General features: G+C 44.2%; 1 protein-coding gene across 1 annotated transcript in view; it reads right to left on the reverse strand.

Annotated features, from left to right (window-relative positions):
- The window catches only part of LOC111957497 (fibroblast growth factor 10-like), a 17780-nt gene extending 11207 nt beyond the window's left edge, over positions 1-6573 (reverse strand). Inside the window, exon 1 of the mRNA XM_023978331.2 lies at positions 5271-6573. Coding sequence (XP_023834099.1) covers positions 5271-5871 — 601 coding nt within the window. The 5' untranslated portion in view covers positions 5872-6573. The remainder of the gene's footprint in view (positions 1-5270) is intronic.
- Between the last annotated feature and the right edge of the window lie 7931 nt (positions 6574-14504).

The following is a 14504-nucleotide window of genomic DNA, read 5'->3' on the forward strand; positions in this document are numbered from 1 at the left end:
TCTGCTTTTTTATGGCGGTTTTGGAGCAGGTGCTTCTTCCTTGCTGAGCGGCCTTTCAGGTTATGTCGATATAGGACTCGTTTTACTGTGGATATAGATACTTTTGTACCTGTTTCCTCCAGCATCTTCACAAGGTCCTTTGCTGTTGTTATGGGATTGTTTGGCACTTTTCGCACCAAAGTACGTTCATCTCTAGGAGACAGAACGCGTCTCCTTCCTGAGCGGTATGACGGCTGCGTGGTCCCATGGTGCTTATACTACGTACTATTGTTTGTAAAGATGAACGTGGTACCTTCAGATGTTTGGAAATTGCTCCCAATGATGAACCAGACTTGTGGAGGTCTACAATTTTTTTCTGAGGTCTTGGCTAATTTCTTTTGATTTTCCCATGATGTCAAGCAAAGAGGTACTGAGTTTGGAAGGTAGGCCTTGAAATACATCCACAGGTACACCTCCAACTGACTCAAATTATGTCAATTAGCCCATCAGAAGCTTCTAAAGCCTTGACATAATTTTCTGGAATTTTCCTAGCTGTTTAAAGGCACAGTCAACTTAGTGTATGTAAACTTCTGACCCACTGGAATTGTGATACAGTGAATTATAAGTGAAATAATCTGTCTGTAAACAATTGTTGGGAAAATTACTTGTGTCATGCACAAAGTAGATGTCCTAACCAACTTGCCAAAACTATAGTCTGTTAACAAGAATGTGTGGAGTGTTTGAAAAATGAGTTTTAATGACTCCAACCTTAGTGTATGTAAACTTCCTACTTCAACTGTATATAGAAATGTAGGGTCTATAAAGACATGTATAAACAAGTGTAGGGTCTATAAAGACATGTATAAACAAGTGTAGGGTCTATAAAGACATGTATATACAATGTAGGGTCTATAAAACATGTATATACAAGTGTAGGGTCTATAAAGACATTTATAAAGAAGTGTAGGGTCTATAAAGACATGTATATACAAGTGTAGGGTCTATAAAGACATGTTATAAACAAGTTTTGGGTCTATAAAGACATGTATATACAAGGGTAGGGTCTATAAAGACATGTATAACAAGTTAGGGTCTATAAAGACATGTATAACAAGTGTAGGGTCTATAAAGACATGTATATTCAAGTGTAGGGTCTTATAAGACATTATAAGAAGTGTAGGGTCTATAAAGACATTATAAAGAAGTGTAGGGTCTATAAAGACATGTATAAACAAGTTTAGGGTCTATTAAGACATGTATAAACAAGTGTAGGGTCTATAAAACATTTATAAAGAAGTGTAGGGTCTATAAAGACATGTATATTGTGGGCAAAGAAGGGGGTCGAGTGATAAATGGCAGATATGTGAGAGCAGAACTAATAAACGGGCTCTGCCCGATCACTAAAATGGCCACCCCGATCAGAACACAGATCACAAAACGGCCGACTGCCAAAACTACAAGTCCCAGAAGCAAGGGAACCCTCAGAAGGTGGAGCCGACACACAGATAAAGGGTCAAGAAAAAACCAGGAAGAGAAGAGAGGGGTGAAGGATCTATGAACCGTAGAGAAGAGACAATAGATATTGGCTGGATTTACCGCGTATGAGCTGGACTGTTTTGGACTTACCTGTTGGCGTTTGGACCTGGACATACCGAGAACCCGATTCGTGTACCGAACCCTGCTATCCTTGACCTTGCCTACGACCTGGGTGGACCAGGACGGAGAGACAAACACACAGGTACTGTCCTGTTCGAAAGAACTCTCATTCTGGGGTAATTTGGTGACAGTTTCCCACTTAATTTGTGACAAATGCTCATAACCTTGAAGAGGTTTGCCACACGTGGTGGGAAATGTGGGCATATGGACTAACCATTCCGCTGGTTAGGTAAAAAAGAAAAAGAAAAAAAGAAGTTCAGTTAGCACTCCATAGGGGAGTCAGTTTTTTTTTTTTGTGGCTTGTTTGGTTAGGACAGTTTCTCAGGAAAATGAGTATGAGGGAGCCATACAAGCCCTGTTACAGGCGGCGGCCACCCAACAAGAGGCAACTAGAGCTCAACAAATAGCTCATCAGGATGCAATGCGAATGTACCAGGACACGTTACAGGTCCAGCACCGCACCAACCAGCTGCTCAGAGAAGAGCAAGAGAAGAAACACCCGGGAGTTAAGAGAAGGCCTAAAGGGGCTAGCGGACCAAATTGGGGCTCAATTACCAGCTGCAAATACCCAGAGGCGGGCCAATCATTTTCTTCAAAAAATGACAGCACAAGATGATGTGGAAGCATATCTTACCACCTTCGAAAGGACTGCAGAGAGGGAGAAGTGGCCGAAAGAAGAATGGGCAGGGCTTCTGGCACCATACCTGGCAGGGGACGCGCAAAAAGCGTATTTCGACCTGGAGTAGACAGGATAGCCACAGTCATGCCCATCGTCCGAGAGCACATGAGACAAGCACAAGAGCACCAGCGGCACACTTATAACCGGCAGGCTACCCTGAGGGAATTTCAACCGGGAGATAAGGTGTTAGTGCTGATCCCCACGGTAGAGTGCAAACTACTAGCCACATGGAAAGGACCATATGAAGTACTGGAGAGAATAGGAGAAGTGAATTATCGGATCCGACAGCCAGGTCGACGGCCACAGGAAACAGATCTATCACATAAACCTGTTAAAGGCATGGAGAGAGAGAGAAAACACTAATGGTCACATACCCGACACACACTCAGGGGGCAGCCGAAGTAAATATTTCACCTACTCTGTCCCCAGCACAAGTACAGGAAGTAAAGACCCTGATCCAGAAAAACAGAGATGTGTTTTTCAGAGGTACCCGGCCGAACTGAGGTTACGGCTCACGATATCGTTTCCCTACCAGGGAGAAAAGTGAGTATGAGGCCATATCGGGTACCCGAGGCTCGACAGGCCGCGATTAGAGCAGAGACAAGAGAAAATGTTGACAGCTGGAGTGATCGAGGAGTCACATAGTGAGTGGTCTAGCCCAATTGTGATGGTCTCCAAGCCCGATGGGTCTTTGCGGTTCTGTAACGACTTTCGGAAGGTAAATGAAATCTCCAAGTTTGATGCCTACCCCATGCCCCGAGTAGACGAACTACTGGAGAAAGTTGGTAAAGCTCGGTACATTACGACCCTGGACCTGACAAAAGGGTACTGGCAAATTCCTCTGACCCCCAGGGCCAAAGAAAAGACAGCCTTTGCAACCCCTGACGGTTTGTTTCAATACACCGTCATGCCATTCGGCTTACACGGGCCAGCCACCTTTCAACGGCTCATGAACAAGGTCCTAAAACCGCACCAGGCATACGCCGCAGCTATTTTAGATGACGTGGGAATCTACAGCCCTGATTGGGAATCCCACTTACCCCGGGTACAGGCGGTGTTAGACGCCCTTAGAAAGGCAGGGCTCACGGCGAACCCTGCCAAGTGTTATTGGGGTTAGGGAAACAGAGTATCTGGGATACACCGTGGGAGAGGGTTAATCAAACCCCAACGTAAGAAGGTGGGAGGCAATTAGAGAATGGCCGAAACCAGTAAATAAGAAGCAAGTTCGAGCGTTCCTAGGGCTGACCGGTTACTACCGGAAGGTCATCCCAAGTTATGCCACAGTGGCCGCCCCACTCACCGACATGACTAGAGCCAGAGGGCCAAACATGGTCAAATGGGATGAAAGGGCCACCAAAGCATTTAGGACATTACAGGAGGCTCTCTGCTGTAATCCAGTGCTGGTGGTACCAGACTTTGAAAAAGAGTTTGTGGTTCAGACGGATGCCTCAGAGGTCGGCTTGGGAGCAGTGCTATCCCAAGAGGTAGAAGGGGTAGACAACCCCATCCTGTTTTTAAGCAGGAAGCTGGAACCACGGGAAACCAACTACGCGGTCGTTGAAAAGAGGCGCTGGCAGTAAAGTGGGCTCTAGAAAGCCTGAAATACTACCTGCTGGGGCGCCACTTCACCCTCATCAGTGACCATGCCCCACTCACCTGGATGCATAGGGCTAAAGAGAAGAACGCTCGGGTGATGCGGTGGTTTTTGAGTCTCCAACCGTTTCACTTTGACTTGAAACACAAGCAGGGAAGGAAATGGGAAATGTGGATGGGTTATCCGCATGCACGCATATTTCGCTGCGGTAGCCCGACCTAGGGGGTCGGATCTAGGGGGGAGCAGTATCTCTCTCTTGGGTCTATAAAGACATGTATATACAAGTGTAGGGTCTATAAAGACATTTATAAAGAAGTGTAGGGTCTATAAAGACATTTATATAAAAGTGTAGGCTATATAAAGACATTTCTGTCATCTTCTTGTCAAAACAAACACCAATAGTGCCTTTCCTTACTCTTTCCCATAAGCCTCTTTGATTAATTTTGTGGTTTAGAACGCCTAGAGAAACGTTAAAGACTTCCATATACATGGGATGGGGGGTGGTGTGTGTGTGGGTGGGGGGGTGGTTGTAGTTTAAGTGAGCACATGTGTCTCTGGTGGTGGTTGCTTGGTTTGCTACATCCGAACACACACTTGAGCATGTAAGTGCCCGCACACAGATAGGCTCACACACTTATCTAACTGGTATAACTGTACTGTAAGAATAGGGCATGAGTACTAAACATATCCATTCATGTTACTGTACCTCTGTAAATTAATCCCGTTCACATTATACTGTATTAATCATAAACCACACGGCATCAGCATTATGTACAATATGTGTGGACTTAAACGAAGCAGACTGGTTGTGTGTGAGAGCATGGTAGTGATTGACATATCCTCTCCTACCCCCTGTCCTGCTCCTGTCAAGCTGTTATCAGTACTGTTGACCCTGGGCTGTGAATACAGATAACAGGCTGGTAATCTACCCCTCCTGTTTTAATCATCTTAGAGCTACCATCATTGTACGGAATGTTGCGACAGGACAGATATCACAGGGATGTCTGGTAGATACAGAAAGAAGCTTCTTGTCAGGAATGTGTTGCCTAGCTCTAAGAATGTCCATGTCCTGCTGGGAGACAGATCTTGCCACAATTTAGATTCAACATGCCGTATTGATGATCAATGCTAAAAAAGTTGTGCTGGAAACATGTCTTTCCAAACATACAGTAAAGTTATTCAACACAAGTCAATCATTTGAAATTGTTTCCCTTTTTCTGTAATTTGTTTGATATTCTGTAGTGAAGAGTGAGGAAAGCCCTGACAACACAATGGTTTATTTTCAATACACTATGGTTGAACCTTTGTTTCCCCTCTTTTACTCTCCTACTAATTGAAAAACACACTCTTGTGGTTACTTACTGAGGGGGTCGTCTTTGCTCTTGGTCCCATTAACTCTGCCATTCGTATCGATCCGCAGGAAGAACTTCTGGAAGGAGAAGAGCTTCCTCCGCCGCACATCTCCCTGCAGGTGGTTGTAGCTGCGTACGTGCCTCCCCAGCGGAACCCCAATACCTTCCAAGGGACCTCCAGTTTCCCCAGTCTCTCCAACCCTGGATGCAGCCAGGGAACTGTTCACTGGCGCCCTAAGAGGGCTGCTGGGGCTGGAGGGTTGGGGGCTGGGGGGCTGGAGGCTGGGGAACTGGAGCCTGGGGCTGGTTGGCTGGAGCCTGCCTCTGTAGAGAGGTTGATGGCAGACAACCACAGGGAGGGAAAGGGCGAGCAGCAGTGCTAGCAGCAGAGACAGGGACAGGCTGGAAAAGAAGGACCTAGAGATCAAGCTGGAGCCAAAGCCAGACCCAAACCTGGACCCAGAGCCAGACCTAAATCTGGACCCAGAGCCAGACCTAAATCTGGACCCAGAGCCAGATCTAAACCTGGACCCAGAGCCAGACCAAAACCTGGTCCCAGAGGTGGCCCAGGCAGTGACAGCCGTACTCCCTCCAGCAGCCCATGTGGTCATGGTAGAATGGTGTGGGGAGGACTGGAAGCAGCCTCACAGCCTGGGACATGCTGCTGGGGACAACGGGAGGCTGGGAGGTCAGGGAGGGGAGCCCTCCTGGGAAATGGGGCTCTCTGGTACCTAGTCTACCAGGTCTATATGCAAAAGAGATTTCCTCCTCAATGATACCTATTTGGGTTTAAAATCAATGTCTCCTTGCATTTCTTTTGGTAGCTAGAGCAATTATTGTACTGAAAGTCAATGTATTCCAATGTTCTCTTTCACTTTTGTTCCTATACTGATGTCCTGGTAGATAAATTAAGACAAATACAAATCGATAAATAAAACAGCCTATTGTCCCACTCGTCTTATTGTTGCCAGTGTAATTACCGTCAGTGTATTCCAATGACAAACCAGGCAGGCGTCATATGTTCCACTTTTGAAACTGTTCTTCTGTCCTTAGCTGTTCCTGGTGCTGAATTTAATTCCAATCCAGAAATCCTTAGATGGCTACTCCCACAATGAAAGGTCCACTGGCATATGGACATTCTACTATAACACTTTCTCCAGGTTCATCCCTCTGTCCCCTAAGGCCCAAACATTCAACAGCTCAATGCTGCCAGATACCCTCCACACGTTTCCAGATTTCACTAAAAAGAGAGAGATGGTCAAACAAAATGTAGTGCTAAGTCCTGGTTGGCCAGTGGGTGCCAGTGAGACATGTCCTTCTCTCTTTCTCTCTCCATGAATCAGTGTGGAGTGGACTCCTCTCCCTCTCAATTACAGTGGCTCCACCTTCACTGAGGTAACAGGCTGAGGAGGGGTGTGTGTGTTTGTGTGTGTGTGAATATGAGACTATGTCAGCTGATCTGCCCCCTCTCTTTAACTCCCACCCTCTCCTTCTCTCATTCTCTCTCTCCACCACCCACCTCTCTCTTTCTCTCCCTTTCTCTTTCCAACCACCCACCTCTCTCCTTCTCTTCCTCTCTCTCACCACCCACCTCTCTCTCTCTTTCTCTCTCCCGCCCCTCCAGCTCCCCCTCCACCTCTCTCTCTCCCTTCTCCACCTCTCTCTCCCCCCTCCACCTCTTCTCTCTCCCCTTCTACTATCTCTCTATACCCCCCACCCTCTCTCTCCCCCTCCACCTCTCTCTCCCCACCTCCACCTCTCTTCTCCCCTCCACCTCTCCTCCCTCCCCCTCTCTCTCCCCCACTCCACCTCTCTCTCTCCACTTCTCTCTATCCCCCCTTTCCCCTCCACTCTCTATCCCCCCTCCACTCTCTCTCCCCCTCCACCTCTCTCTATCCCCCTTCACTCTCTATCCCCCCTCCACCCTCCACTCTCTATCCTCCTCCACCCCTCCACTCTCTATCCCCCTCCACCTCTCCCCCCTCCACCTCTCTCTCCCCCTCATTCTTTCTCATTCTCTCTCTCTCCTTCCACCTCTCTCCCCAACTCACCTCCTCTCTCTCTCTCTCTCTCTCTCCTTTTTCATTCCCAAATCGACATCAACCCTCTCACATATGGGAGTGAGTCGGGTGTGTGTGTGTACGCGTGCATGCGTGAGAATATGGGGCAGGGGTGGAGGTGTGAATGGAGACCAGGGTAGGATAGGATTTATCTGGGTTGATAGTACAGGGGTGGAGGTGTGAATGGAGACCAAGGTAGATATGATTTATCTGGGTTGATAGTACAGGGTGGAGGTGTGAATGGAGACCAGGGTAGGATAGGATTTATCTGGGTTGATAGTACAGGGGTGGAGTTGTGAATGGAGAGGACGTAGTGGGAGTGTTTTTTTATAGCTGTATGTATGTATGTGTGTGTGTGTGTGTGTGTGTGTGTGTGTGTGTGTGTGTGTGTGTGTGTGTGTGTGTGTGTGTGTAATTTGAAGTGCAACTACTTGGTACTGGTACCATCAAGATATGAGAAAACAGACCTGGTGCCATTTCCCATCCAACCACTGCTAGTTCCAATCCAATGGCAACTCTAAGAGGATCTCAGTCAGGCCTCTCTCATCTCGCCTCCTTCCTCTGTGTCACATGGCCAATTAGAAGCTCTTATACTCCACTACTCGAGTTGTGACACGTCCTCACATTTTCAGTAATCAAATTCAGTTGGAGAATTTAAAAACTTAAACAATATAACTTAATTCAACTACATTTCCAATCTGGGAATTGGTGGTTTCTAACATGCTGACTAGACTGGGCTCGCGCTTGTGTCCGTGTGCACTATCGCGCGCATGTTGATTTTGTCCATCCACACAGACACGATCAGGACACACAGGTTGAAATATCAAAACAAACTCTGAACCAACTATATTAATTTTGGGACAGGTCGAAAAGTATTAAACAATCATGGTAATTTAGCTAGCTAGCTTGCTGTTAAACATTGGGATGTTATTTGACCTGAAATGCACAAGGTCCTCTACGCCGACAATTAATCCACAGATAAAAGGGTAAACCGAGTTAGTTTCTAGTAATCTCTCTTCAGGCTTCTTCTTTGGACTTTATATGGCGGTTGGCAAACAACTTCAAGGTGCATTACCACCACCAACTGGACTGGAGTGTGGACCTCAGTTCATTTTTAATCACCCATGTAGGTATATGCTCCTAAAAACCAATGAGGAGATGGGAGAGGCGGGACTTGCGCGTCAAGTGTCACAAATAGAACCAAGTTCTAGTTTAGAGCCTGGCTACACAGACGCTTGTTGACGTACGCGAGCAGTTTGGATGCAATGATTGAATAACATGTATGTGTACATTTATTTTGCAATGCTTGCACACGTAACGCAAGCAGTGTGGTCAGCATGTACTGTAAGAACTGAAAGGTACACTCAGCAGGATAACATCATCCTACACGGGGAAGCAACTTCCTACTTACAGAATTTAAAAAAACGAATATCTGCTAAGATTGCCATTATTAGATCTTAACAATGAGGGTGTCATCAAGGAGGAATTTGTTAGCCATGCTAAGTGTAACTGGGTCATTCCACGAAAAGAGTGCCTTTTGCTTCCCTTTGATATTTTAAGTAGAAATTGTGCACCAATATTGAATTTGAAAAGCCTGTTATATTAAATGAAGTGCACTTTAAAGTTTAGACCACATGGAGAAATCAATAAATCCGATTTTTCTATATGAAGAAATGCTTGCCAAAGTGCCAAAATTCAGCATTTTGGCATGTCCCTCCATCAACCCTGTGTCACCTCTAGGAACATTTTAACTCACTTAAATTTACAATTTCTCAAAGTTTCACCATCATTGTAAAGCCCGGGATATTTGGTTGCTTTGACAAAGACATTTCTGAAGATAATTATTGACTTCATGTGATTAGTGATTAATTTACAGCTGTTCCTCATTTTAAGGTCAACCCTGTTAAGTGAACTGAATTTTGTTTTAATATGGTGAATCTATTCCTTTTTAAAATATTTTTTTTCCAAAGAAACATTGAACTTCTAATAGTCAAATCATAGTGTAAAAGCAGGTGAGCTGATTCTACTCTTTTTGGCCATTTTCTGGTGTTTTGTGATGGAAAACTGAGTGGGTCAAGCATTACATGTCAAACCAGATTACCCGTAGATAGACAGGCTAGAAATTGTTTTAAAAAAGTATGAATTGTATTGAATTGCCACTCCCTGTCACAAGGGGATTTATGGCTGATTTAAGATGAAATCATCAACCCTGTTACGGTCAACCCTGTTACAGTCAACCCTGTTACTTTAAATGCGCATTAATAGGCATTTACTATAGTCATTTTTTAATTTAATCTCTTGAGATGGTAAAACTTGTTTTTTTAGGAAGTTGGAACATGTGCTCTTTATGACAGAATGTAAAATTGAGGTGAAATCCAACGAAGTTACACTTCTCAAAAGGCATGGAATTAGTGGAATGACCCAACTGTAAATGATGGTTCAGAAACGGCCCTTTTCGTATCTCCTCCTTTCACCCCTTGATGCCATGTCTTGCCTTCTGCTTCTATCCTAAGGCCCCTCCCAGTTTCTTAGTGTCTGCTTTAATGTCTGTCAACGACCTGCGGCCAGAGTATTGGTCTGGTCCTAATAAATCTGGTCTTAATCTGTCTGCTTTTATCAGGTACCCCACAGACAAAGTAATCTTATCAGCAGGCTGCTTCCTTTGTTCTGTCCCTTCCCACCGTGGTAGCCTTAATCAGCACTGAAGGAAACAGAACTGGAGGAGCAGGGACAAGTTTCATTGATTATTGAGCCAATCATAATGGACATCCATAGGATTCCCATGGAACTTATACACTGAGTGTACAAAACATTAGGAATACCTTCCTAATATGAGCTGCACCCCCCTTTTCCCTCAGAACAGACTCGGTTTGTCAGGGCATGGACTCCACAAGGTGCCGAAAGCATTCCACAGAGATGCTGGCCCATGTTGACTCCAATGCTTACCACAGTTGTGTAAAGTTGGCTGGATGTCCTTTGGGTGGTGGAACATTCTTGATACACACAGGAAACTGTTGAGTGTGAAAAACCCAGCATCATTGCAGTTCTTGACACACGAACAGGTGCACACAAACCCTTTCAAAGGCACAAACCCGTTCAAAGGCATTTCAATATTTTGTCTTGTCCATTCACCCTCTGAATGGCACACGCAAACAATCCATGTCTCAACTGATTCAAGGCTTAAAAATCCTTCTTTAACCTGTCTCCTCCCTTTCATCTACAGTGATTGAAGTGGATTTATCAAGTGACATCAATAAGGGATCATAGATTTTATCTGGATTCACCTGGTCAGTCTATGTCATGGAAAGAGCAGGTGTTCATAATGTTTTGTAAACTCTGTTTATTACTGGATGTTTCTTTTAACCCCGACCCATTTGAGGCCTTTCCTTACCCTATATGTTTTTAATGATAGTTACTGTGTATTTTTCACTTTTTGATTATCATTATCAATTGCTAAACTGCAGCCTGTGTTCCTCTCATGGAAAATGTGAGAGCCAATATCACATTATCTCGCTGACAGACTGAATGCCCCATCTATAGTTACCACCCCATTAGACACAGCAGGAATGTCTTTGAAAACCTTTATCCAGCTAGCATAAATCCATATCTCCTTATATAACTCTCTCTCTGAGGGGCAAATCTCTTCTTCTGGGTAAAGGTTTACTCTAACCACTTTCTATTGAGTTGTTTTGCTCTCCCTTCAAACAGAGGATAATGTTCTTTGCAGGTGCCGCCTAGAAAGATGGATTTGTTTTAGAGTTGAGATGTGGTAAAGATTTGCAGGATTTCTTTAGAAGCCGAAGAGAAAAAGATTTGTAAATGCAACCATGTCTGTGTTTTTTTTCTCCTAAACGTAATATAAGTGAGCTTTGGAGGTACTAGAGGGTGGTCTGGGTCTCATCTTCCTCTGCCCTCCCTGGGTTTAGTGTTTACCATATCTTTATTGATCTATCTTAGAGCTTTGTCATCAAAGTTCAAAAAGCAAAGACAATACCACAGGCCAATGTTTTTCTGATGTCTAGCTGCAAGCTGCAACTCAAATCAAATGTTAATCGCCACATGCTTTGCAAGCAACTATTGTGGACTAACAGTGAAATGCTTACTTACGGGCCCTTCCCATCAACACAGGAGCTGGCTTTGTACCGTGCAAAAACAAAAACAACATTACATGTCAGTAATTTGACAGGTGGGATTTATATTCTCTCTACCTCTATTTCTCTATGAGAAAATAGGGTTTCTTTAAGAATCAATATAAATCATATATCATATTATATGTAGTACTTCAAACATGCCTGTTATTCAGCTTGTGTTCATTAGGTTACAATGTAGCAAAATTAATAGAAATGGAAAACTAAATGTGACTACAAAAATGTACCCTAGTAAGTGCAAATAAAGTGTTCAACAAAACAAAACTACTATTTCAACTTGGATATGTAGCAACAGTTAAGTAGCATACTCTATGGAATGCTCACTCTTTAAAGTAATGAGGGATACTGACATTTAGTTCATTGTTACACTACTTAGGTGAAGCTAAGGCAAATCTCATTCTCCTGGAAAGTTGCATTCTAGAATATTCCATCAGTGAGAGCCAACCGTAGATATGATGTCTGGGCCCCAGGCCTGCTGTACTCTGTGCGTGCTGCCTGGGTCAGAGAAGGCTGTGGTGGAGACTTTAATAAAGGAACAGGCCTGGTACAGTACAGTACAGACAGGGATGCCTGTGTTACTGCCTGAGGACACACAGTCTGATGGGTCCCAGATAGGAGGGACTGGGCCCCGCCTCGGCCGACCTACGCATCCATTCCTATTCTCACTTCACCTTGATAGGTGATGAAAAGGCCCCTGAAATTGGTTACTAATGGTTTTCCATTCATTTGTTAACAGAAAGCAAGCATTGTTCTTTACATTCTTTACATTCATCATGTTGTTGAACTAGTCACGTTCAACAGTACGCAGAGACACCTTCCTTGGCAACTGTTGTTCTAGTCTTATAGGTGACCTGAGGCCCTTTAAGCCAGCCATCAAATGTCAATATTTGATGAGTGTCCCAGACCGGTGTGTGGTGGTGGGGTGTCTGGTAACCCAGATGAGGTTGCTGTTTCCTGTTTTACGCTGAGCGATAGATGTTTGCCATGTTATCTCCCATTAGGGATGGACGGTCACATCATCAGCCTGTCTGCAACCCGAAGGTCGGTTACAGCAGGCTAGAGGAGTTTATTTACAGGTCATAGAATGGATTCACTCACCTGTATCGAGCAGTGGTTGTCATTACTTTGATAACAAAGCAGTAACATTAACACAGATCCCAAACATTAATTTCATCATCAGAACTAAAATGGACAGACCAAGATAGAATAATATTATTGGCTTCTAATACGGTATGATGTCAAGTGAAAATGTACCAAAGATGATCTTTTTAAATCTACGAACTGAAGACATGTAAACATAAAGGGCTGCTTCCCGGACCCAGATTAAGCTTAGTCCTGACTTGAGCCTAGTTCTGTGTAGCTCAGTTGGTAGAGCATGGTGCTTGCTCTGCCAGGGTTATGGGTTTGATTCCTGGGGCCAACCATACGTGAAATTTATGCATGCGTGACAGGAAGTTGCTTTGGATCAAAGCATCTGCTAAAGGGCACATTTTATTATTTTAAATGACTGAATATTTTTGCAGGTCAGGACGAGTCTTGAGAAAGGGAAAGGGGGATACCTAGTCAGTTACTGAATGCATTCAACTGAAATGTGTCTTCCGCATTAAACCTAACCCCTCTGAATGAGAGATGCGGGGGGCTGCCTAATGAAGAACTATTCAGCATGGAGTGCAGCGTGGAGTGCAGTGACTAGGAAAGAAGGAAACCGAGATTCTTTCCATTGTGCAGTTACTACAGACTCAACCCAATACACTATGACATCACAGCAGTAAGAGAGATGGGGTTTGGTAATAGGCCTACAGTTGGATGGAGACAGCTCCGTTATTAACACACACACACGCATACACACACTGACTGTATCTATGACACTGTGCTCCACATTGGGCCGGTGTACCGTTACTGCTGACTAGCTTCTGGCATAGTCTCAGGTTATCTGGGACAGAGGAGTTCAACATGGTTCCTGAAACAAAGGTGACGGGGAATATTCTCAGTTGAAAACATTCAGTGATTAGCTACAGGTGTAGGATCTTAATTTGAGCCAGTTTGCTACAGCGGGAAAAAAATCCTGCAGCAACAAGAAATTATAATTACTACGTGGATTATATTTCATGTACATTTTTGTAGGTGCTGATCAATTTTTCGGTAGGTAAAATCAAGTCTGAAATTTCAAAGTGGAAATTACAATATTAAGAAGCATTTTTAAACCTCAAGTACACTACAACTTTTACATATCCTGCAATACAGGAAAGTTCTCTTGCAACCAGAAGTTCTCTTGCAACCAAATTAACATGCTACATCTGTAGCTTGAAGTTAAAGCTTTGCTATTTGAAGAGTATTACCACCAATAACTGTGTTTTTCATTGTTCCTCTCTGAACATGGACTGGTTTAGACCTGGAACACCAGGTGGGTGCAATTAAATATCAGTTAAAACAGAAAAGCAGCAGGCTCCGGACCTCGTAGCGTAAGAGTTGAATACCCCTGATCCTAACAAGTGTACTTATTCAGATGAATGCTAACTCCAGTCCAAATTCCATTCCATTAATTACTCCTGTTTAGCATGTGCAATCATGACAGTAAATTGTACTAGAAAATGTACAATGCCACGAAACACCTTGTTATAGAATGTATCCTGTTTACCTTGCCAACTATAAAACCAGTTGTGGTTGATGAGAGAAGCTGGTATCCCCTGACGTCATGAGCCTGAGGCCAGTGTTAAAGCTTTGCTGTTTGAAGAGTATTACCACCAATAACATCCTCCTCTTCATTTCCTCCTAGATCGACCACATGGCTCGTATCTCACCGATACTGTCAGGACAACATAGACAACCAGAGGCACCACGGGCCAGGCAGGACTCGGACTACATAACATCATCCCATCAAAACACACACACACACAAACCCATTTTTTGGACACCACAATCACAAGAAGGCTGCAACCTCCAAACTAATACCTGATGATGGGGTACTGCAGGGAAATAACAGTGAAAATGAATGATATCATCTTGATGGACATTCAAAGCAGTCACACCAAACGC

This window comes from Salvelinus sp. IW2-2015, linkage group LG33 (assembly GCF_002910315.2).
Source record: "Salvelinus sp. IW2-2015 linkage group LG33, ASM291031v2, whole genome shotgun sequence".
In the NCBI taxonomy this organism is placed as follows: Eukaryota; Metazoa; Chordata; class Actinopteri; order Salmoniformes; family Salmonidae; genus Salvelinus; species Salvelinus sp. IW2-2015.